This window comes from Pogonomyrmex barbatus, unplaced genomic scaffold (assembly GCF_055798465.1).
Source record: "Pogonomyrmex barbatus isolate J1 unplaced genomic scaffold, ASM5579846v1 scaffold3, whole genome shotgun sequence".
Classification (NCBI taxonomy): domain Eukaryota; kingdom Metazoa; phylum Arthropoda; class Insecta; order Hymenoptera; family Formicidae; genus Pogonomyrmex; species Pogonomyrmex barbatus.
Window position 1 is genome coordinate 5,603,105 of NW_028297127.1, and position 26,581 is coordinate 5,629,685.

A 26,581-nucleotide genomic window follows, 5' to 3' on the forward strand; every position below is an offset into this window, starting at 1 on the left:
CGCGAACGGCGGCGACAGCGATGGCGGCGGAGGAGACGGCGACGATGACGAGCCGTCGGATGGCGGATTTGATTTGCGGAAGAAACGGCGGCTGCGGTCGACGATCGCGTGCAACGTTAACGTACGCTCTGCTGATAATATGCACCACGTTAACGGTATCCCACTGCTGCTACGTCTTCCCAAAAGGTATTTCGGAGCGCGCATGACGTGCGATCATCCTCCTTCATTACCCATTCTTCCCATTGACGTCATCGGAATGACGGAATATCTCGCGGCAACCTTAAGGCGCTAGGGTGCTAGACATATCGGATGAAAATATCGAAACTTTGAGTGAACTTCGAAACTTCTATTTATGTAAATTAACGAACGAGAACGCACGAGAGTTCTTTCGGCATGTTCCGAAACTCAAACGCAAATCTACACATGAATATTTGCAACGAATACCGGCACACTTTTCTATTTCTTTTCTCTTCTTTGCACTTCAAAATGCTCCAATATGAGAATTTTGTTGAGCTACGCAAGCCACATATGTAAAACAATTTTGCATAACGAAAATGATTTTACATTGATATATGTTATAATTATTTCAACTGGTTGTGATTAAAACATGATAAAAAGTTAATTTATAATTTAGATTTTAAAACAAAAGTATTATACATTTTGATACATATTTATTTTAATATGTTCTTTATATATATATATGTGTATATAGTTTGTGCTTTAAATGTTATTCCATAATACAATGAATTTGCAAATAAAATTCTATTCTCTGAATTTTAACTCGAATTAAAAATCGTCTAAAAATAAATTTTGGAGTCAATCGTTTAATATATTCGAAAACGTCTCTGTGAAATCGACTTTTTTTTTGAAAATACATAGAAAACTTTGCTTCTCGCTCGGCAAAAACATTCATCGACACATCACAAAAGTTCTCTCACGTCCACGTCGCGCTGACCGATGATTCATGTAGTAACCGAAATATAAACCATCATGTCCACTTTCCTCGAGAAATATATCTCGCCGGTTACGACGGCCATCTGCGAAAATATTCAGTTGGGAGCCGCAAATTTCTCTCATGCGCGCGTGATAAAATTTTAACAGAACACAAACAACCCCTCCTTCTACGCGCGCGCGCACACCACACACACACACACACACACACACACACACACACACACACACACACACACACACACACACACACACCCTACATCGGCTCTTTCGAGCCGATCCTTAGGGATTAATGATCCGAGCCGCACGGCAAGCCGCACGCGATGTCCGTCCGGGACACGCGTCCGCTCCTTTTTTCCCGGCCGCCGCTAAAAACGCGGCGGTGCGTAAATTCCGTCGCGAATGAATCCCAGTGGGCGATAGTTTATTCATCGCGAATCGCGCGGATTTAATTTCACGGCGCGTTACAGCTCGTAACGTATGGTACCTACAGGCGCGCCCGGCGTGTTTACGGCCCGCAATTACATTTCGGCAGCAGCGGCGGCGGCGGCGGCGGCGACAGCGGCGGCGGCGGTAGCGGTGGCGTGGCCTCACGTTACGGAAAAAATATCATTGATTAAGCCCCGCGGAAACGCGGTAAATTTTTCGTGTACTCCGCTGAAAAATGGTCATCGTGTTTTGCATCATTTGAATGGAAAAGCCAATGCGTCGTGCCAATATCTAATTATCATAAAAGACGAGCTGTTGAATGAACGATTAAAAATAATTGGGGATCAGGTGCGAGACACAATATCAGTAACAGAGAATACGGTATTATATGTTTTTCACGTATCAACAGAGTTACATGATTATTATTATATAGGATAAAATAAAAGAAAAAATATTTTTTATGAAAACTCTTTTAACTAATTTGTATAATTATATCAAAAATATCAAAATAATATATATAAAAAATACACCTACATCGAAGCCATTAAAACATATCCAAATTGAATAAGTGCAACTATTGTTTTCAGGTCAATAGTCATAATAGAAAATCCATCTCTTTTTGATAACTGTAGAATTTTATTTATTATAAAAATAACAGAGCTGAGTAAAGAGCAAATGCTAAAGATAACGATAATCCTGATATGTCTTTATCTAATTGACAAGCTTGGCTGCCATTATCCTACGCTCATTCTAGGAACACAAGGCAAGTAAATTTGGAATAAAATTCTGAATAGAATTTTATTTTGAAATCTGATGCGAATTATAAATCATCTGAAGTGAGCTTTTACGTGCCAGATCGTTAGAGAATATATAAATAAATAAATACTTTGAAAGGCAAAATTCGAAAATTAAAATATTTACAAACTGCTTTGATACGTTTTAAATTAAATCAAATTTCAAAGAGATACACACACACAGAATTCGTATATAGATATAATACGAACGTTGGCAACTCCACGGGATCCATCGGGAAGCATCGTAGAAGGATTACACGCCGCTTGGCATTTCCGTCATAAACTGGATGCGGCAATCCGCAAATACGAGAACATTAAATTCTACGTATCACCGTGATTGTTCTCAGCAAACATATGCCGCCCGACAAAGCGCCGCTGGCTGATCCTATCCGTCATTGGCCTCCGTCTCGTTACTTCGAAAATCGAAGCTGTCAGCATCCCGTTCAACAGGATTGACCGTAACATCGAACTGCTCTCGTCAACAGATTATCGCGTCATTACCAATTCGTTTTCAGTAGACGCGCATTATCACGTAAACCAGGGGCCGTTTTGCACAATGCAAGTGTTTCCATCTGGTCTATTTTCACTTTATGCATATTTATCTGTTGGAAAAAACCTGAGAAAAATATTTTAAATAATATTCAAAAGAAATTGTATATTATTATATATATCATTTTGAAATGCATATCAATTATATGAAGATACATACATATAATAATAATATATTTTTATAAATTGTTGAATTATTAATTAATTAATTATTAATTAATTGTTTAGAAAAAGTTTAAGAAAGAAATATTGTCTGAATATATGTCTTGTCTGAACATTATCGAATAATGCAGCATTTAACTGATGCCAGATTCTGATGTTTTCTTTTACAGAAATCAAGGATCCATGCGAGAAACTAAACTGCTCGCAAGGCTCGCAGTGTGTGCGAAGCAGAGATGGCAAGGAGGCGACCTGCCAATGCCTGGAATCTTGCCCAAATTTGGGAGATCACGAGGGATCGGGACCTGTCTGCGGCACGGATGGGATCGACTATCCGACGCTGTGCGACCTAAATCGAGCCGCTTGTGCGAAAGGTGCCAACATCACCGTGGCATTTCGTGGCAAATGCGGTAAGTGCCATTGCGGATATACGAGACGAATGAATAAACCGTCGAGTAAACCGTCTCAGCATCTTAAGAAATAATATCACAAATCTTATTTATAATATGAATCCTGTTATCCTATTATCATCACAATTCCATTTAAGTAATTTAAATAATTTAAAGATAAAGATTATAGAAGATCGTATATTTAATGATAAATTATGAAATACAAATTTTTGTCGTATTCATTTTGTCAACTACATATATAGCTTAAAATATCAAACAAACAAATTGGCATTAAACATATATAAATTCATTTATGATGAATAAATAAATTAATAAATATGTAATTACAACATGTTTTGGTTTTGCTTGGATTAATTAAAATAAATGATAAATTACCGTTAATCAAAAATAAACTAAAATATTTTTCCAAAGTAAATAAATTGAGTGAATTAAAATTAATTAATTAATTTACATCCAAGTTTACAAGAGTATCGAACTCAAATTCATAATTTCATTATGATTCTTACAACATATTAAATATGTATTTTTTTGTGTAATATAAACTATCAATGCAATTTTATTTTATCTTGTAGTGAAATCGATTTTAGATGCACCCAAAAAACGCATTGTTTCCATATTGTATTGCAAACTTTCATTGGATTTTTTGAGGCTATGTTTCAGTCAGTCTCATTTCAATGTTTGCTGTCAACATGTTATCACGTCTCAAATCACTATGAACAGATCTGCTTAGCGCCGTTCACTATTATTTCTTTTTTCCTCCGGACAATATTTCGTTAATTATTTGTATTTCAACTAAAACAATTTGTCAAGCGGCAAAGAGACTCCTTTCTGATCAATCATTCTTAACCATTTCTTAACACATCTATATCCTTTCTTCTATTCACGCACTCTTCAGAGAATTAGAATTCCCTACAGCATGTCTCACAAATTATTTGCTTCTATGTAAAATTTGTTATCAAAATTGAAATTCTTCTTTTAATAATCTTTAATAGTCTAATAATTCGATATTAAAGTAAAATATGAAAAAAGTATTTTTATTTTTTTAATGTTTTATTTTATATACTTAGCATTCATGCTGATTAAGTAATCGACGTGAGAGAAATAAAATTACTATCGCATGTTCTTATTGTACTATAATGTTAAATGATGAAATTTCTTGAATGGCAAGATACCCGAATCGATACAACTAATGCCATTTCTCGTTGAAGGAGCTATGTATAGTTTAATGCGTCCTATACATATATCCGCCTCTTAATACGCTATTCCACACAGCTGTCACTGGTCGTGTCCACAGGTAGTCGTACACACACTTACGAATGAGAGAGAGCTCCCTTCATCTAACCCCTCGTGCCCGAGTTTCCCTTTTCCCTACCACGAAAGCAGTATAAACTTGGCAGGCGTTTAATCAACCGAGTAGTAAAGACAAATGTTTGATCAGACAGGTAGCTACCGAGAGTAGGCCGTGTTTGCTTAGGATTAGATAAGTCCATCCTAGGTAAGTCGTTCCCTCTCCCTCTCATTCCTTCACACCAAGGCTTCTTCGTAGCACCGTGCAACCGGGCACGGTAGACGGTAACGATTACGATAATCGCAGCCGGTTAACGAGCTGGTTAAATATGTCGCCAAACGGTTCCAATCTGCATTTCCTTAGGAATAATCGTTGGGAACATATGAAGGACTGTGCAAATAGCACATTTTGGATAATTTGATGATAATGGAGAAATTTCGAATTGGAACGGAACTAGTCCAAATCTAAAATATAATCTTCACTTTGATTACGATTCTACGAACTTTACAAATCAACTTATCTTTCACAATTCTATCTTTCACTATTCTAAATACGTATGGTTAATCCATGCGATTCAATTGTGTTTGAAAAAGTAGATTTAACGAAATGCTGGTGCAATTAACGGTTTTTAACTTTACACAGAAACTGCGATTTTAATGCGTGGAAATTATCGGACTTTGAAGAGACTCGTAAAAGACGTGGGATTTTGCGGTGAAAACGATAGAGCGTAGATGGAAGTGTAGATTTCGTGTGAGATTGTACGCAGTAAAACGTCGTAAATTCCTTCAGCGTGTAAAAGGCGATACTTGAAAATAATAATCCTTGCAGCTGTACGCAAGGTAAATCTGTGACGCTCGTCGTACGATATGATCGTGAAGCTTAATAACGGCCTGGCGACGTACACGATAAAAGGAAGTATAATAGAGATGTAGGAGCAACGCGACGAACGGGGAGAGAAGTCAAAAGGGGAGGGGAATGGGAGTTGAGGGCCGGAAGTTTACAAAGACGAACGTCTCTTTTCGTTCCACTGTTTCTGCCGTTGTATTATACCAGGAACAATGAAACGCAATATCCGGCCAGGTCGAAGGCGAATGACGAAGTGGAAGGAAAGCGACTCGAAAGATAGAGAGAAGACTCGGAATTTCCTCAGTCGATTCTCTCGTTGGACGGAAAGCCTAGTACAACAATGGGGTTGCTCTTTTATCAATTGGCGCCAGTTGCGACCCTTTTAAACGCCGGAATCAATAATAAATTCTCGCGAAGTGCCACCTCGCCTCGCGGAATTCTCCATTCGTGAATTTCTCGCGATTCACCCCCACCCCCTTCTCTCTCTCTCTCTCTCTCTCTCTCTCTCTCTCTCTCTCTCTCTCTCTCTCTCCCTCCCTCTCCCTCCCCGTCGCCGTTTCGTCGTCCAAGATGAGGGACTAACTCGAGGCATGAATCTGAAGTGACGGTACGATAAATCAAATTAACTTCCAAAAGTTTCGAAACTTTTCGGCTTCCCTCCCGTTTCGCCGGCGCAGCTAGTATTTCGCGGTCGTGATTGGATGGTGAAACGAAACGTAAAAAAAAAATATTGAACTCTTGCGTCTGAAACCCTGTGCAAGAAGGTGAAAACCTGCTTCAAAAGTAACGTTGTCGAGGCCATAATTATCGATTCTTTATATAAGCTACTTTTATTAATGTTCTAAATATAAGGAAAACGCTGAAGAATGTTCTTCTTGAAAGATTTAATTTAAAAAAAAAAGGAAAAAATGAAATATTAATATTTATTCTAGAAGAAAAATTACGAACTGCAAATAAATCAAACACTCTTTTTAAATAAATGAAATCTACAGTTAAATTATTTTTATCATCTTTCGATTTATTTCGATTATTTAGTTTTTATTACCGTTTGGACGTAGCCACAATATGTTTTGGTGCCGTCTCGTATATCATACTTGCGTCATCGATAATGGCAACATATTGATTAAATTTTTATTTCTCCTGGAAATATTTTTCCAACTTGCTTGTACCTTCGAACCTTTTCTTCCGAGCGAGCTTTCTTCCAACATACACCGTAACGGGAGGGGCATCTCTATCATCTCTATCCAGCTCGCTACGTTCTTCTCTTCCACTTTCGTGAGACACCGCCCGCAAGTCGCTCCCGTCACGCATATCCAAGCCCCAAGAAAAAGAAAGCGGTATTTTCTTCACGCTCGAACGTGCCGAAATAAGGGTCGACCGGGAAAAGGTAGAACCGGCCATGAAGGAACGTCGGATTCCCGAGGCGTGGCACCTTGGAAATGGATTCAACTAAATTCTCACACTCGCCGAGCCGGGGCTGAGATGCGCTCGCTTGTACGAAAGACGACGATATAGAAGAGAAAAAGACGCATGGTGTAAACCCGAGACAAACCAACAAGCAAATGTGTTTATCCACGGGACCTTTTGCAAACGGGGGAAGCCAACGAGCCGGAAATTTCGAGCGGTGTCAGGTTCGAGGAAACAATTCCCAGCCGAGATGACGGAAGCGCCGATACTCGGGCTCGTCGGGCTCGAGATCGGCATCGGCGACGAAAAAAAGGAGGAGCGACTCGTTCCACCGGAAGTGACGCACCTCGAAGGCGAGGCGCTAGTTGGCAAGAAACGAGCGAACGTAAGTAACGAGCGCGATCGGTTATCGATGATCGTGTAAGTGTCGATAGCTACGAGAGATTGCGCTGTGGCTGAATAGAGATGGCAAGAACCATGTTGCCGTCGTTAAAAACTGGCGATGACAAACAGACTGGAACTCGACGAGATTCGCGCGAGTTACAAGGATGGGAGAGGAAGTGAGTATCGCGCTCATTATTCGGAAACATGCTAACGAGCTTTAGTTACCACGCTTGACGGCCTGGAAATATTATCACTTTGAATTAGATATTAATCATGTTATCGTTATCGATCTAAGGAGTTGCTAAAGCAGATGGAATTTGCAAGGGCGAACGCAGTTCTGAAAGGAGCTGCCGGAAACTGTAATTTTCATTGCCAGAGTAGTCGATTAGAAGAGATGAGGAAATCATATGTCGTAAATGCGATCTTAGTTAAAAACTGGCATGCTAATAATCGACATTAGAAGGATCGCAAGATAAGAGGATTTAAACGTCGATATTTAACGCGGATCGTAACTTTTTGAAATTTCAAAGATTAATAGATGCTTTGAAGGTAGCTGTAACGTCTCGACCATCAACCGCAACATCATCTCGTGGAACAGGTATCTAGACAGCCGCCACTTTCTGGCCGCCTTGACGCGCTCATAAAAAACTTATCTTTACGCAAGCAGGCGGCAATTTGTCCGGCTTTCTCCGCCGCTCGAATTCAGCCGAAATTTTACGTCGTCCGCAACCCCGTAAATTACATCTACTCTCACGCGCTCATGTTTACGCGTCCGGGGCCTAAGTGGCGCAAAAAGAAAGAGAGAGAGAGAGAGAGAGAAACATGCACGGCAGAGGCTTACGCGCAGACGAGGAACGAACGTGGATAGGTCGAATGGAGGCGGCTGCGCGGAAGACGGGAGTGTATGGCGTACATCAAGCCGGAAGTACCGCTGAGATGCCGTTAACATAAACCCAGTCATTGCTCCCCAGACATAATACCCTTATACCTTACGCTCGCGTAATGTCAAACCGCGTCTCGTATATAGCTTCCCATAGCTTTCGAGTCGCGGATGGAAAGAAAGGCTTCCGGATATTTTCTGGATGCGACGTGGCTGAAGCGCGAAGAAAACGAGAAGTACGCTTCAATAAGATTTTAGCTTTCCGGGAGGTTTATATCTTGTACGTTATAACTTACGCACCGTTTAACGGCGCGCGCGTTTTATCCCGCGCGTCAGATTCTTTTTTTCTTGTCATTTACTTAATGCGTACATAAGAGTCCGCAAGATAAGAGAAAAATCTCCCTCTCCCGGAGTCTCATCGCGACGCGATACGTCGTTTCCGGAGAGAGGAGGAGGAGGAGGTGGATTGCAAATTGGCAAAATCGTAAAGCTACAAACGAAATGGATGATGCTGACTTGCTCTGTCCGTGGATGAGGGCGATGGGCAATTTACAAGGCTTTTACCGTGCGCCGAGCGATTTTCCGCTTGCATTGCTCGTAGAATGCGGGAGAGGTATGCGCACAGTATCTGCACATGAAAGGAAGGCGTCTAAAAAGGATCGATATTTGCAGTTGCTTTAGCGGAAGTAACTAGGATGCACTCCCGCCGTGTGTACATAAGTCGGTTGCCTCGCGAGCGTCTCTCCGAAAATCACCTCAAAGGCTGGTTCTCGATTCATCAAGAACCGATAAATCGAGGATCTCTCAAGGAATTTGTGTATCTTTTTTTTTCCTAGAATAAAATTTTCTTCGAGCATAATTTTCTCCGTACTACGACGATAATACCCTTCCCCTATATCTCGCGATTACGCTTAATACATCTCGCTGAAATTATTGCCCGTGAACAAATTGATATTCCGTACCCGTCTCTCTTCTCCTCTAAATTAAATGATAATTCGCCAATAATACGTGGAATGTACGAACAGCTCATCAGTCACCCGCGTCGCGACATACAGCATCCCATCGTCCGTCTTTGCACACGTTCCACAGGAGATTCCAGCCGTCGAACGGCAAGTCCGTCGTCGTCCATACTGAAAAGGCTTCTTCCAATGGCTTTCACATCGTGGCCCCGGCCCGATAATACAAAGAAATCCGCATCAGGGTAATGTCGCGTGAAGTTAACGCGCCGGCGTAACCATCCCCATACCCTTGCTCTCTCCCACGAGGGAGAGATCGGATCGTGGCCGGTGTTTCGATGAAGGCTGCTGCAGGCGGACGGCGGGAAAGAAGCAGGGTGAGAAATCCCATTAAGGCGCGGAGACCTTGAAAGAACGCGATGACACCGTTCTATCTCATCCGATGCAAGCGACGGGAGCGATATAAGGGCCTCTCCCCATCGCACGGAGATGGAATTACGAAGCGATGAAAAGGATGGCAAAGAATATCATCCCCGTCGTCCATTAATCGCTAATCATTTCGGGACATCTGAATGAAATAAAATGATACGGATGAGAGATGTAAGAATTTGCCTTTTAACTTTGAAAATATCATTTTTCGGCTAGTGGACGACCACAAAACGAGATCTTACTTCTCATTTCACAATTGGTGATGCAATGATACTTTTCCGAGATCGATTAGTGCTAAACTCGAATTAACTGGCGCATCAAGCGCCGACGAAGGAGAACGCTTGGGGTTTGGGTTACGGAAGGGTCGAGTTTAGTCGCTCCACTGGACTGTAACTCGAGCTAACGCCGAGAAACACCACCATCGCTGGGGGAGAACTTGCTTCGTCAGCCGCTAGTATAAGGGCGAAACCTAGCTATCCCGCTTGTAGACAGGAAACGGAATCCAACTTCCTTCCTTCCTTGGTCGAAGGTGAAGATTAATCTCGATGCGGCCATATCTTCTCTAACTGGACCGTTCGCGGTCCTTGCACCCTTTCATCATTATTCGTTCGCCTTGGATATTATCCGTATTCTCTCGGTTCTCGTATGCAAACGATGGCTCATAAAAAGAAATCATAAGAAGGTTATTTAAATTCAATCGATTTCATCAGGATTAGTAGTAATTCTCGAAATGTGAGACAGAAGAACCGATTAAATGCAAATGAAATTTTTACCATGTAGATTATTGGATTAATTCTTATAATTATTCACGAAATGAATCTTAAAATAAAGAAATAATTAAGAATCTTTTTGCTAAAAATAAATATAAGTATAATAGGCTAAGGAAAAACAAATATTTTTCTCTAATATTTTCCAAGAAGCTAAAAAAGATTGTACATGTGATTAAAAATTCATATGATTGAAAAGACATGTTGTCATCACTCGATAATTTATTTTATTTATCGAGATTGTTAATTATAAATTAATTTTCCAGATCCTTGCGCAAGTATCACATGTGTAGAACCGGAAATCTGTCAGTTGGACGATTCGAGACAACCAGTCTGTCGTTGCGGGGAACAATGCGGACTCGAGCTCTCACCAGTTTGTGGAAGTGATGGCAAAACATATTCGAACGAGTGTAATCTTCGACAGGAAGCTTGCCGATCCAGATTACCGCTCAAGAAAATCTACAACGGCGCTTGCAGCTCCGGTATATAAAGACTGTTAACATTTTTTATACAGAGCATTTATCCTTAATACATACTAATATAATAAAGTAAACAAGAATTAACACAGAAATGTTTTCTATCTAATAAAATTAGTGATTACAAAAATATGAAAAAAAATATTAATATTTGACTAAAATTATGATTACTATTAGGACAATAATATTGATTTTTTTTTTTCTTACAAAATGGCAAATATTATGTTGTCGTAAGTAAATTAATTAATCTTTCGTTAATTGTTTATTTTACTAATTTTTTTTATTTAGTACATTAAACTATTTGCATTTAAAAAAAATAATTTTTGGAATTCTGCGAGGATAAGAATACTTGTGAGGAAAATTGTATGGTCGTTCTATTTCGCAGGACAAAATCCCTGCGAAGCGGTGAAATGCAACTTCCACGAACAGTGTACGATCAATCGGCAAGGAATCGCTAACTGCGAATGTCGTCCCGAGTGCGAGCCGATAATGAGGCCCGTTTGCGCTCGCGGCGGAAAGACCTACACGTCCATGTGCGAGCTGAAGAGGCAGGCCTGTCTAACGAGGAGCAACATCGAAGTCGCCTACGTCGGCACATGCGGTTCCAGAGGACCCTGCTCCGAGAAGGTCAGTCTCGCGCACGGAAATGCAATGCGCACTCGCGGTTTCCGCTTCCGTTTCCGCGCTCGGCGCGAGTGACATTTCGCGTCGTCGCCAGATCTTCGGAAATTCGACGACGCGAATTATTGATCTCTTTGAGAAAGACGTCTCGACAAGAGAGTCGCAGCCTGGCATCTTGCGAGATATTTTATTAAATTCGACAGATGGATTAAACGAATAGGACGGCACACGGAGCACAAGAAATATATAACACAAATAGCATATATCTATGCTACAATATATATCCGTGACGTTTCTATAGATACCGAATTCAAATCAGAAATAAAATGTATAAAAGGAAATAACTTGACAAGTAAAAGTTTTAGATTATCATAGATCGCGATCTGTGATGTGTCAAGATTGCCTTCAATTTCATAAGAAATAACGTGTTACTATTTAAGACGCCAATACAATTTAGTTAGATTTGAGCTGACGAAAGACATTGGTCGACAAAACAAGATTCGTAATCGATGCCGAACTCGCTCGCGAAATGGAAATTGTTGGATGTATTCACCGCAGAAATTGGAAGGGATCAAGAGTCCGATGGAGTACGGAGGAAATTTCCTCTCTTTCACTATTTCTCCTTCTCTCGATACTTTCTCGATTCCCCGCAAAATTCGAAAGCCCGAGGTGAGATCCTCACCATTTCGACGAGCTCCTTCGCCAAAAGCAATTGTCGCTAATTGGATGACGCTGTGCCGGATATCTCCGTGGGATAGCTAGTAGGTACTAGCACGAAAAGGAACGAGGAGAGATCGAGCTCGATGAATTTCACGAAGACATTCGTGTATTGAGTTTCTCGTCCCATGTATTTCTCATAAGCGGTTTTACGAACCTCGATATTCTCTATATACTCGATAGACTTTTCGCTATTTTAATTAAATCTTTGTTTATATTTTCAATACATTTTTGTTTGTTTTTTAGTTTAACAATTTGATTATATTACAAAATTATTATTTTATTATACGTGAAACAAAAAAAATAATATACAGATAAATACTACGTCCAATAAATTAATGCTGTGAATTAAACATCAGCAAATTGGCAACTTAAGCGTGCTTAATTAATAAAATGGAAAAACAAAATGAATGGCGGGTAGCTTTTCGTGTTACGTAATGATACGTTGCATGTAATTCCGTGTATGATTATTCGGTTCACAGGTGTGTCAATGGGGCGCAATTTGCGCGGAGAACGGCGGCAATGCTGTGTGCGAATGTCCAACTTGTCCGGCAGAATTTCAACCCGTGTGCGGCGATGATGGCATCAGCTATAGCAACGAGTGCAAGCTTCACCTGGAGGCATGTCAATATCGACGGGAGATACGCGTTCTGTACCGAGGATTGTGCAGTGAGTAGTACTGAAAACAAATTTAAACGGGATTATGCACACCGTCTGCAAACACACTATCGTCAGCCAATTCACACATGCGATTAAACATTGCGACTCTAAGATAATAATATACAAAAATTAATAAGTAATATTCTAGTTAGGTAATATTTTACAACTGATACTAAATATTTAATGGGAATGTAAATGAGTAATTTTTACTAAGATTTTTATAAAAATCTCTTTGTTTGCTGTAAATTTTCTAATGCGTGTTTCTTAATATAAAAAAAAAGCGACTAGAAGCATGAATTCCAACATCGTAAGCTAAAGATTCTAGTAATGTTAACATATGAACGATCAAATTTTTCTTATTTAATCTAGATATTGAAATCTTAATTTTTATTTTCTAATTTTTCTTTTCTAATTTTTATTTTCTAAATTTTCTTCGTTTACTTTATTTATCATTAATTTTCTATCTAATCGATATATCATCGGCTCTTTTATCACGGAAAAAATATTGGCGACAGATTAATCATTTAAAAAAATCTTGCAGAGTTCTTTGAAAAGATCCCAACTAATCATATAAAATTCTAAAATTCCAACTCGGCAGATTGTCCCACATCAAGTGCCTTATTGGCATTAATATCTAGTGCGGAAAATAATTTCCAGCTCGCGGTAGGGCGTTAAGAGAACAAATCTGCGATTTTAATACGCCAGAATGGTCGGACAGCAGGGGTTAATATACGGTCGCGTAACCGCCCCAGCAGCGGCGGTAACTTAAAACTTGCTACGACTAATTTGAATATCCGGCCTGAGTAAATTGAATTTATAACGGATTTCTGAACGATCTTAAGTAGCGCAGCGGCATGAAACTTGATTAACGTCGATGGCTTCGCGTGTTCCTCTAGAATTAAACATCGATCGTCTGTCCGCATTTTTCCTTCCTCATATTCGATACAACGCGATATAAAACGGTACGACCGTAAAAATCGGCACTGAAATTCGAGAAAGAAGATGTTTTTATTATTCGCAAACTGCGTAAGAAAAAAAAAAATCTGTCCAATATGACAATGATTTTTATAATTTCGTAAATAAATTGCGCTGTTTCTCTTGTCGAGATTTAATACTTTTTAACGCACTGAAATATGAGGATAAGTATGACAAGTGCCGCGTTTGATAAAGCTGTGCTTCACGTCAGATATTTTCAGCGATAGTGCAGCGGAGCGTTTTCTTTCTTCACGTTTCCTCCCTCGCAATAGGAATTCCAGACGATATCGTAAACAACTTCATGCATACTGCACTCGACGATGCATCACCGCGGCTGCACGCGAGCTCGCGCTATTAATCTTCATTTTATTATTTTCTACGATGCCTTTAATAACGACGCCGTGCCCTCCGCCGATCCTGGGAGGGCGGGAGAGCGGGAAATGGTGAGGGAGATTTCATCGACCGTGTACTTTACGACGTTGGCTCCTACCCTGCAATTTCATTCTTATTAATCCGCCCCCTTCGTCCCTCTTCTTTACCCTCTACTACCTTCGATATTCCAGAAGAACGAGCCACTATCAGGACCGTGGTCTCAAAAGGCCCGAATTCCTGGGCGATTTTCCATTCGTTGCATCTTTTCTTAGCATTCGATGAATATCGCTCTTCAATCGCTTTTCGATCTGCGCCTTCGTTCGGTAGATTTTGTCATAGAACATGCAATTCTGATTACAATCATGATGTGATTGCACTTTTTGGCTTGCTAGCCAAGTCTTGGAGAATATCATATCTCTATGAGCAAAAAGTTGTGGATGCACGTGCAGCGAAAAAAAAAGTAATAAACTACTACGTAAGTAAACTATTACGTAAACTGTAATCTACTACGTATATGCATATAAAGTATAATCTTTTTGGATTTTTTGTGGATTTTTGTTCTCTCAAGAACTGATATATAATTACATTATTATGCACATTAACTGAATGTTAAATATATTATTGTTAAATATTTGAATTTCGAAAAAGGTTTCTATTAACAATTTTTTTTGTCTGTAAAACCGAGAATATCGTCACAATTAAACAAGAGAGAAAAGTCATTCGTCCCGTTTTCCCTCCCCGGCTTCACCCTTCCTCTTCTCGTCTTTATGGAAATCAGTCGCAAATGAAGCGCTTTTCAACGCGAAACAAACGCACGACTCGGTATTAGTCTCAAGAAAGGATTGCACGATGACACCCAGTGCTGTTCATTTCCAACGCAAATCATCCACATATTCGCACAAGCATTCCTTGATAACCCTGCGCGAACGAGTGAATTGCAGAGTGTTCTGAAATCACTGGCATACATTTCAAAGATAGGTCCAAATGTTGGATATTCAGTGAAAGTTACATTTATGTAAAAATTCTTTTATATTTATTTTTATAATCTCTTTATTTATAATCTCAATATATAATGGTATGGTATTATATATATATATATATATATATATATATATATATATATTATATATATAATCAATAATTGATATAAATAACTAGCGTTTAAAAATATAAGATAAAGTACTGTTTCAATAAAATACAAAGAAATTAACGCAGTTGGTGGAAAGATCAATCTGCAAACTTCTCGGACGTATATCTCGTACTCGTGTTCGTGTCTTGCAACTCGGCGCGGAAATAAATCGTAACATTTCTGATTTGCATCTTTATTAAAAAGTTCCACTTGTCAACATACAAAGCGGACAAGCGCGTTCCGCTATCAGACGGCAGATTTATCAAAAGCCCGCGCCGATGAGAATACGTCCAAACAGCGATTCCATCAAATCCTCCCGTCAACTTCCACGACTGATGGCTCTAAGGTTCGAGGAATACAAAATCGCGTACTCGCGAGAGTTAGTCTAAACACAAACAGTAATTTCCATCACAAAAAATCTGATGAAATGAGGTGCCGGAACGAGGAAGGGAGAAAGTGATCTTCCCTAGGAAGGAACGCGTCTACGACGCGATGGTATATCTGTATGGTATATCTATCGGTTTATCGAACTTTCCTCATATCTTTGGTAAACGCATTGAAAAAGATAGTTTTGCTTTTAATATTGAATGAACACGACAGTTAATGAATCCGAAAGCGTAAAGGAAAGCACAGGAGCAAAAACATTTAAAATTGATTAAGAATGATTAATTTTAGAAAAATTCATATTTCATGTATGTATTATAGAACGTTATATAAATTTCTACATACACTCAATATCCAGTGAAATTGGATCCCTTTTCATTTTTCTATATATATTATGTATTTATATGTAAAATACATATTATATAAAAATATATTTTTTATGGTATATATATATATATATATATATATATATATTAATTTTTTTCAGATTCGAGAATATTGTTATATCAAACTCCTCGAATTTCTATAATCGTCTCTACTGCGCGTTTTCCATATATTCATAGCTTTGAACTGAATATACATAGAAAATTTCATATAACGTCCTACAATATTTATCTATAATAAGTTTGCAGTAACAATAGATTTTTGTCATCTGAGCCAGCGAAAGTTCCGAACGATACGCGATCCCCCATAAATCACGAGAAGGAGGGGAAAGGAAAGAGAAGACGATTTCCATTACCAATCTCGGCATTAGGAAATCGAGCGAAACGTGCCGTAGAATTTGGTTTCGTGCATTGCGCGCGGCGCGGCGGTTTCGCGACGTTGGTTGGCCGCTCTACAGTTGAAATCATATGAGTTGTTACCCCGCGGCATGCACGCTGCATATGCATGCGCTTCCTCTTGCCTTTCTCCCCTTCCTACCCTTTCCCCTCGCCCTATCCCTAGTCACGTTTCGCGCGACGATTCTCCGCTGGCAGTGCCCCATTTTCAAGCCCGTTTTCAAAAAAACCAGAGGGAAGTCACCCCAAGCCGTCGAGCATCATCGACACGTCGACAGCGAGGGGGGAGGGATGAATCACTCCTCGTATCTCCTCGTTCTCTCCTTCTTCTTCTTCTTCTCTCCATTCTCCGTCATATCCGCGCCGTGGATTTCAATGAATTCTAAAGATAACTTCGCGACCGGCAAACCACCCCTCATCGTTCCCTCTTTTCATTCTCTCTCGACTTCTGTCGGCTCACATTTCGGTACCGCCCTTTGTCTCGACCGTTTTCCCACTCCTCCGTTTTCCCTTCCATCCGCTGCCGTGAGAATTCCATTCGAAACGGATGCCGTTATGCAAATACGCGCGAGAATCTTTATTAATGTTATCCTGAGGTGGTCAGGGGCCAATCCGCTTCCGCCTAGATGGTCAAGGGATGGTGTGTGATTAGTGACTCCAGCGGATGTCACGAAACCAAAGTAATGTGGTAGTCGAATAATGTGGCATTAAACCCACACAGATTTATTGCAAGACAATATAGATTTTCAATCTTGACTAAAATCTGTTCACAGATGGCTGCGAGAAAAAGAAGTGCGAATTTTATGGCAAATGCGAAAGCGACAATGGCGGAGAAGCGAAATGCGTCTGTCCGTCGAACTGCGAAACTTCGGTAAGTTTGTAAAAAAATGTATTATTAATGAAAAATTCATTAATCTTTAATAGCGATAATTAATTTCAATCTTCTTACATAACATCGTAAATATCTCAAAATTATCTAGCACGCTAAAGATAAAAACTCTGCATCATTTTTCTTATATTCCTGCATAATATTAATAACACACAATAAAACACATTACATATGCTCGCTCTAATGAATAACGTAACCATAAATATAGCACGTGACATGCATTGTGGAATATTAAATCGAATGTTTGGGTTGTTTGGATCATTCTGAATTGTCATTTGCATTCGCGCCATTTCAATCACCGAAATTTTATAAATGTCGCACCTGTCTTGTTTGTATTTCTGTGAAAATATATCGAGAGAAATGGCGCTCAACTCGCGACAGCCCCTTGCAAAATTTCAAATTCAGTAAATAATATTACATATATTTGTCACGTAATAATTCTTTCAAATAAATTTGAATTAATTTTCATTATAATTGAAGAAACTTTTTTCATAGATTGAATATATGCGGTATATTTTACATTGAAATCAAATAAAGCAAAATTAATAACATCTTGACAAAATATTTTGCGTTCCAAAAATATCTGACATCCAGCAAAATGTGATATAAATCATAGTATCTAAAAATTTTTAAATATATTGAAAAACGCACGTGTCATACATAAATATTTTTAGCAGCGAGCATAAAAAGCAACTATCAACTTAAATACATTAATAAAAAAAATTTGTCTTCTCCCAATAATTTCTCTCATATGATTTTTTTTTCTTTTTTTTATATAACTATCTATCTTGATATAAAAATTCTTTTCATATGTAATTAGCCAAAGATCGATATGAATTTGTCCAGTCGAGAAAAAAATGGAAAAGCGGGGTACGATCGCACGTTGCAATATCATCGTCGTTTCGAGATGCTCGTGGCGATTTGCCGCGCCAAGGCTCGCTCGTTAGCGTAACCGACGTAAAATATTCATTCACGATGATGAATGTCCCGCTCGCGCCTGCACTCGTATGTGCATTCTCGGTCAGCAGCGATATTTCGCGTTTTCTCAAGACCGTTCGATGTTGCGCGGCACAAGAGCAGAAAGCCGCTTCGTTAGAGTGACGATGTGAGGGAGAGAGGGAGATTGCTCGAGGGGAAACGAGGGGTCGAGGGCATTTGCATGCGCTATTTTCAGGATTTTCCATCAACGGTGTTTCGCGGCCGGTTTACTATATCCTTCTTCCGTGGCTGTGAATGGCGTTTTCATGTTTCATTAGACGCGGCCGACAATAGTCAATGGCTCTTTCGCAAAATGTCAAAAATTTCAACAGAATTTCAAGGTGCTGCAACGCGACGGAGAGATAAATGCACGAGAAGAAGAATTTAATTAACATTTTGTTCTCGTATTCGCATGATTTCACCGAGTGAGTTTCATCTCTCGACGCCGTGAGTATATTTAACGTGGAATATTAAATAAAGTATGGCAAGTCAGTGGCACTTACTTTCGTAATACATATCGATATAAAACATATCGATCAATTTTTACAAAAATTCATAGCACCGGTATAAAAAAAATCTTGACTTCTGAAACCATGAAAATGTGTAGTAAAAAAATAATCAAAAATAATCAAACTTCCATCGAATCGGTTTACTTTCTCGCGATTTTTAAGATGATTCTCATGCTTATATTATTTTCGCTAATAATCACTTGATAGCAACGATTTGATACGCGGCGATACATTAAAATCCGTTTCGCTTCCACGGAACTTCAATCTCCACGGATTTATTTGCCTATCCCGGATCGATTTCCGATAAATAATTTTTCGTATCCGGTTGCATGCGCGGATATTACAGTCTCTCTCTCTCTTTCTCTCTTTCTCTCTCTCTCTCTCTCTCTCTCTCTCTCTCTCTCTCTCTCTCGCATGCGCGCGCTTGCATTTTCCGAACCGTCATGGCGATCATGCATTCAGAATAGGAAGTATGTTGGTTCATCAAGATAGCGAGCTCCGCGGAAAATTCAGCCGACGGTGATAGGCGAAGTGGCTCAGATTTCACGATTCACGAAGCGTCCTGCTGACGAGACGGCGAACAATTCCAAATTCCTTCAATGTCATTCCGTGGCCGTCCGTGAGGAGATCTGGAGAGGAATAAGGGATGCGTTCAACGTCGGGGAAAAAGAGTTGAGAAAAGGATTAGATTGGCAGGTTTCGTGCCGGAGGACCGGAGCCTTGCGAACGACTCCCGTAAGGTAACCTTCCGGGAGAGAAGACTACTAGCCAGTCGGTCACGGATGCTTATCGGAAAGTATCAGTGAGTCGACGACGCGATCTTCCTACCCGCAGTGGGAATTCCGAGACGTGCTTTCGTGGGAAATGACGCGAGAAGTTGATTACGCGGTGGATTATCGCTTGAATTATCGAAACTACTACGATATTAAGCCTCTGATACGCATTTACGATTTTACTGATCTTTTTAAATTTTTTAGCGCAAAACATATTCCGATAAAGAATAAATTAAAAAATCGAATATCTTCGAAATCATGTGACGCAACCGACAGAGTCATCGCGATGTCCTTTCGCGATAATAATTAAGAGAGAGATGATGATGACTTATTTGTATGATGGCTTTAAGCAGACTGTTTTATTCCTAATTCACGACAAAATAATTATACGTAGAGAACAACGCGTCGGGCGCATACATATAATCCTCTTAATGAAACACGAACCACGAGCTGTGGTTCGTGCCACATGCGCGCGGATTAACCTCAGAAAATGAGCTGACTGACGTCAATTAAACTTAACAGGGAACCAACTAAATCGTATGGACGTCTCTCTTTCCCTCTCTCTGTCTATCTCTTTCCCTCGTGAGAAGTGGAAACTTCACCGCCACCGCCCTGCATACCGGATGCGGCTATATTTTGAACGGCCGTAGTAATAATCATCATCTTTCTCGACAGAACAGTCAAAGCCATTCGCGCAAATACCTTTCTCTCGAATTCCAATTAGATCAAATGTCTATTTGCGTAATTATATTAACGTTGGATTCTCCGTCCCGGACGGACGATGCAAATTACTTAAATAAATTATCAATTGTGCTCGTGACAGTTATTCTAATTTATTGCCAATTAATTGTAATTAATTATGTATTAAATATTATCGGAAATTTATCGTTGGTCAATTCAATAATCAATAACCAGCAATTATATTCGCGTTTTATAAATAATCGGGATTAATATTGCGTTAATACGGGTTTTAAAATTACGCGTTACATTTCTGCGAAAGAGCCATCCCTAAATTGCTTTAGAAGTAAATTCCTGTTACGGAGTGGCTTTTATCGGCACACCCTGTACATATGCGACTGACCAATATAACAATGGCGACTGGAGAAGGGTGGCAAGTGCATGAAACGCGCGTGTAATAAGCAAACAAGAGGAGCTGCGAATATGATGGCCGTGCTAATTAAGTTTCGCTCTTTCCCGTGCTATTGCAACGCGCGGCCCTTATCCCTCCGCTTCCTGCCTATCCCCCAGCCTCGCCCATCAAATGTATCCCTGCATCCCTCGGCACCACTGTAACGCGCAACAAGTAGGGCACGCACTCTCTCTTCCTCTTTCAACTTCTACTTTTAAATTTCCTTCGCTTTTTCATTTTATTTTTCATACTACTCTTTGCTGCTCCTTTGCCGTGCGCGCGGTTCTGTTTTATCATTTTTGAGCGAAAATCCTTGTACTATATGAAAGGACAGGGTAGTAATGGAAGGACATAAAGCAAATAGCGTATTAAAAAGTTATATAAAAGCTATATGCGTGTATATTTTCTTTTTATCATCATTCACGCTAAAAACTATCATTTTAAAAAAAAATAAAAAATAAAATTCACGCTAATCGCATTTTTGGATATCGCAAAGAAAGGATTCTGTTTTTAAGATTAAATTCGTTTAATCTCGCATTGCCATTTCCAATTTTATGGTGATTTATTACAGCAAGTCAAATTCATAATTATGCGCAGGTGAAGGAACCAGCGGGAGCAGAAAAGGTTTGCGGATCTGATAGAGTGACGTACGATAACGAATGCGCCTTGAAAAGGGCATCATGCAAAAGCGAAACCCTCATCACCATTAGCTACGTAGGTGACTGCGGTAAGCAACATATATTTTACAAGTCTTATAAACACGACAGCTAGTGCAATGATACCGCGACTAAATAAAACAATCCCCTTCTTCCTCTTTTCAATCTGATATTTACAAATGTATATACATAATATAGTAATTATAATATTTTATATAATATGTACATAATAATAATGGCGTAATACTATAATAACATAAATAATCAAGGATATTACATTAATAAAATAATAAGAAAAATTCTTTCGATATCTTAAAAATTAAATTTTACCGAAATATTTATACCTATATATTTTTTTATATGAATATAAATATTTCAGTAAAATTTAATTTTTAAGACGTCAAAAGAATTATAATCTTGAAATTTTCAAAATAGTAAGAAGTAAGAAGTTTCGAAGACTTCTTGCCTTGCTTGGAGATTTCAGGATTTATAATAATGATTCACTGCTGCGATCGAGCTAAGAAGAGAAAAAATTTTCCAGAAATGTGCGCGAGAGTAAAATGCGATCATGGGGCGCATTGCGTGGCGGGTGTGTGCATGTGCCCGAAAGTCTGTCCGGAAAGCAGCGGCGAACTCGTTTGCGGTAGCGACGCGAAAACTTATCAGTCCGAGTGCGAGCTGCAGCGGGCGGCCTGCGGCAGGGATCCCAAGTTGCCGGCGTTGCACGTCACATTTTATGGAGACTGCACCGACAGATTGGCCGCAGCAGCGTTGAGTACGTTTCCAAAATTATATACCCGCCCCTTAATTTTCATTCGCGGAGATTCTCCCGCAGTTAATCCACGACCGCAATGCGAGCGTGGTACAGCCGAAGGCGCCAAGTAAAATTTTGATAGCGAAAATACAACCGCGTAAAGCTCGTGACATCGAGCGATAAAAATGTAGCGAATCAAGCGTAAATCTTATTTGCATTTTAACTTTAAGATTTAAGATCAGTTGCAGCACGGTTGACACGTGCAATATTTGATACTAAGAGGTACTTGGTGTGCTGTACTTCTCAGACAACATTTAATGAAAAGCCGTTGTGGCTTGACAACGAGTTTGAGTGCCTGACGCAACACGATCCCCTTTGTGCTGATGCTCGAGGCGCTTATGAAGTTCTAAAGACGTTTAGACATCTCGCACATGTCTCCTCTGTAACATTTAGAAGTTGCCGCTCCCGTATACAAGACGACGTAATTGAAAATAGCTCGCTCGGGACGGTCGCGATCAGCAGCTAGGCGCTCGTTAGAGCGCCAAGAACCTTTAATGCCGATCCGGATTGCGTTAACCGCATGTCATTAACGATTTCGCCTGCCTGACGCTCTAACAATAACAATAAACCGCTGTCTAACCGCTTCTAACAGCAACCAAGTCGACGCCCGCGGTGACTCGCGTGGCCACCACCATCGCAGACGTGACTAGCACGCAGGAGCGCGAGGCGTGCAAGGATATTCACTGTGACTTCGAGGCGACCTGCGAGCTCGGCCCGGACAAGTTTCCCAGGTGCAGCTGCAGGTTTGACTGCGCCTCCATCTCACAGGAGAACCTGCGGTCCGTCTGCGGCAGCGACCTCAAGATGTACTCCTCCCTTTGCGCCATGAAGATGGAGGCTTGCCAGAGACAACAGGAGCTGAGGCTGCGGCCTCTCGATCTCTGCCAAGGTTCGGAAGTCCCTCGAAGAGAAGATCAATTAGAAGTCAAATTATTAGACAATGGATGAAATGGACGAAATTGCCTTTTAGCAATTAACTTCCTATGCTTTTATTGAGCTTTTCACTAATAAATTAATTTGGACGATGAATAAGTTTTGTCAATAGAAATCGTTCTTTATCATAAGTTAGTGATCGGTAGATAACGATACTAAAACTGTTTTTGTTCATGTAACAATGTTCAGGTATGGAAGTCAAGCCTTGCAACGGTGATCCTCCGTTGGTGGACTCCGAGGGCAAAGAGTACGACTGCGGTAGTGGACCAGAACGCAAAGACTGTCCTAGCAATAGTTATTGCCATCAGACAATGCGGTTCGCTCGCTGCTGCAAGAAAGGTCAGCGAAAAAAGATATTCGTAACATTCATCTAATATTTAATATATAGATAAATAGCAATTCTTCATAATTACACGAATATTCAAATATATCATATTAACTTTTATAAATATCACATCTATAATATTGATATCCCTAAGAACTGATATGCGCAGGAGCATTTCTTCTCGAGATCCACTCGAGGAAGTTGCGCCACAGGATCAAGGTGTCTCGTATAAGTTTCCACGACGCTCATAGTTGGTACGTTTTTTTTCCAGTTCACGGTATCCAGGTGGTAAAATGCGCGGACTCGTGGCACGGCTGCTGTCCGGATGGGAAAACCGCCGCGCTCGGTCCAGACGGTGCGGGCTGCCCGAGTTTATGCGGTTGCAACCGCCTTGGCAGCGTGTCCGACACCTGTAACCCGGAAACCGGTCAATGCGAGTGCAGGCCGGGTGTAGGCGGACTCAAGTGCGATAGGTGTATGCCGGGTTACTGGGGATTGCCGAAGATAAGCGAGGGTCATCAAGGATGCATACGTAAGATTGGAGATCAGTACATTCCACAGTTCTCCACTGTTCACTCGTGTAATCATTTGACATGCACATACGTGGTGCATTATGTAAAAACAATGTCGTCACAAGCGTAATTTATAAACGTAAAATATATTTAGGGTATATTTTCTTCGAATTAATCAAAGCCTGAAAAATTTCATTTTAGTATGTACGGGTTGTCTTTTTATTATTAATTGTTGACATATGTGTTGTTAAGTGATCAGTGAATTTATTCTTCATATTAATTCTCACGGAAAAATTAACGTAAATCAACTTTTTTTCTGAATACAGCGTGCGGCTGTTCGCTATTCGGTTCCGTCAGAGAGGACTGCGAACAAATGACAGGACGTTGCGTCTGTAAGCCTGATATCCAGGGACAGAAGTGCACGATTTGCAATGACCATAACAAGATACTCACGTCTACCGGCTGTTACTCAGGTATCACATGTAATAATAATGCGAATTTATCAAATTCACCGTTTACTAAAATTTAATAATAAACCTTGATGCCTCTCACAGCAATAAAAAGAAAAAAAAACAGACAGGAGATTCTTCCCTTATTTTAATATACAACATACATCGAAATATACGCGCGTTTTATTCTAAAGGCAAGTCCGCCTAACTCGACACGTGTCGAACATTGTTTATTCCATGACCGCGGAACACGCCGGGATAACATTTTAACGCGCTCGAGGTAGACTTCACGAGTAGACCTCACGGAGTAGTCGGAGCAGTCTCGTCGTCTCGCAACGACGGTGTAATTTTATTAACACCCCGCGCTGTAATCCGCTTTGCTCCGCAGCGGACATGATACCGCCCGTACCGATGACCTGCAACGAGCTGGAGTGCTACTCGGGCGGCCACTGCACGGAGATCGGCGGCGTGCATTGCGTCTGTCCGTCCGCCTGCCCGGCGGACGTGCCGTCCGTGCCGGTGTGCGGCAGCGACGGGCAGACCTACGACAACGAGTGCGAGCTGCGGCTCTACGCGTGCCGTCACCAGGCCGACGTGGTCACTCAGGCCTTCGGCCACTGCAGAGGTGGGTTCACTGAACGTACTCCGCCGAACAGATCGCTTTTCGTCCTGCGCTACTGAGAGAAAGAGAGAGGAAGCGAGAGAGACACGCACACATACACACCTCGAAAACAGGCGCGCCCTGGAAAATCACGGATAGTCATCGCGGTTTGTAACGAGATCGTATATACCCCTTAGAAGAGAAGCTGCGGATAACGCGGTAGCGAAATCAACTCGTAGTTAGATAAGCAAAACCGGTGCTCGTAACTCGTAGTCGAGAAGAATATGCCTAATTGTATAGCGATGTTAACAGAGATAAACGCGTCGGTGGTAGAACACTCGAGGACAGGGCTAAATTTGAAACGAGAAACGTAGAAGAGAGGGGGTAACATGCTCGTCGAGCGTATAGATGACCTCCGAAGATAATTACGGTGTATTGTTGTACGTTGAGTTGCTCCAAGTCTGTAGTAATGGCGTGTGATTTGGCGGCTCTGTGATTTGGCGGCTCATTGTTCTGTAAATTAATCAGGAGGTTTTAGATAACGAGAGTTAGGACCAACAGATACAATCATCACTCAGGAGTTATCAGGAAATGAAAAATTTGTACAATACGGAAGAATTTAAGTACACAATGAATAATTGTTATCGTCAGGAACAGAGATCCCTCGAGAACGACTTGATAGAGCCGTGGCCTAATAAAGCAATCGGACGGCCGCGCACAACTCTGTGACATCGATTTATAACAATTTAGATTGTTCAAATAGAGAACGTTGTTAATCACGACAGAGATCGAGAATAAAATAAGCCAAAAGGACAGCGTCAGTAAATTCTCTCTTTGCGGAGAAATCTGATAAAAAAAAAATGCCCAGCTTGCCCTAGAAGAACTAACCAGTAGTCCACTTTGTATCCAAAAATTATAATAAACTCATCAAGTTTCTACTGACATGTATATGTTTGTAACCCCCGCACCCGCAACATCGGAACGTCAGCAGTTATTACTTTGCTTGCTTTCTTAATCAATCGCGCGTCCTTGTCCTGTTTTCGTGAATAACACTTGTGATTAATATGTCGCAAATAGCGGCGAATGTTGAAAATAAGGAAGAGGAAGAAAGAAAGCAAAGTGAGCCACTTGAACTCAAGTTCAAGTGCTGATACAAACTTACTTGACAATTTTCTCGATAAAAGCACATAATCAAACCACCTAATCATTGCACTCAGCTCGCCTGCATCGACATTTCCAATCAAAAATTTATGCAAGAGGTACAAATGAAATAAATCTAAGAACGGTGAAATTAACGTAGACGGTGATATATAAAGGTTTATTTTTTAATTTTAAAACAATTATTATTTTAATTAATTACTTAAAATTATTATACGCGTATTTAAATATATATATATATATATATATATTTAAATAAAATATATATATATATATATATATTTATATTATTTTTAATATATATATATATTTGATTCGCGTTTTTCATCGCTGTAGTAGCTTCCGATCTGCTCGATGATTGATGGTGATTGCTTGAGAGTGATATAGAGCCATTGGAAGAATGTAAGTGTGCAGTTAAGTTCGCTCGGTCGGAGTCATGTTAAAGCATTCCCGGAGGTGTACCAACCGTCGCGTTCGCACGTAAAGAAAGTTG

At 40.3% G+C, this 26,581-nt stretch overlaps 1 protein-coding gene and 1 long non-coding RNA gene across 5 annotated transcripts in view; one reads left to right on the forward strand and one right to left on the reverse strand.

Annotated features, from left to right (window-relative positions):
- The window catches only part of LOC105423285 (agrin), a 433,811-nt gene that overhangs the window by 390,534 nt on the left and 16,696 nt on the right, over nt 1–26,581 (forward strand). For 2 of the 4 annotated variants that reach the window (XM_011632973.3, XM_089079438.1), the window contains 12 exons: nt 3,056–3,292; nt 10,516–10,731; nt 11,111–11,352; nt 12,546–12,732; nt 17,136–17,233; nt 21,238–21,367; nt 21,838–22,071; nt 22,703–22,999; nt 23,233–23,382; nt 23,640–23,900; nt 24,207–24,353; nt 24,718–24,954. In XM_011632973.3, the coding sequence (XP_011631275.2) occupies nt 3,056–3,292; nt 10,516–10,731; nt 11,111–11,352; nt 12,546–12,732; nt 17,136–17,233; nt 21,238–21,367; nt 21,838–22,071; nt 22,703–22,999; nt 23,233–23,382; nt 23,640–23,900; nt 24,207–24,353; nt 24,718–24,954 (2,436 nt within the window). The remainder of the gene's footprint in view (nt 1–3,055; nt 3,293–10,515; nt 10,732–11,110; nt 11,353–12,545; nt 12,733–17,135; nt 17,234–21,237; nt 21,368–21,837; nt 22,072–22,702; nt 23,000–23,232; nt 23,383–23,639; nt 23,901–24,206; nt 24,354–24,717; nt 24,955–26,581) is intronic. The other 2 variants (XM_089079439.1, XM_089079440.1) reach the window with 2 other exon arrangements.
- LOC148935961 (uncharacterized) lies at nt 966–9,446 on the reverse strand. Its single transcript, XR_016139847.1, has 3 exons — nt 9,060–9,446; nt 2,385–2,790; nt 966–1,671 (listed from the first exon to the last, which is right to left on the reverse strand). It is a non-coding gene; the product is annotated as an uncharacterized LOC148935961 (long non-coding RNA).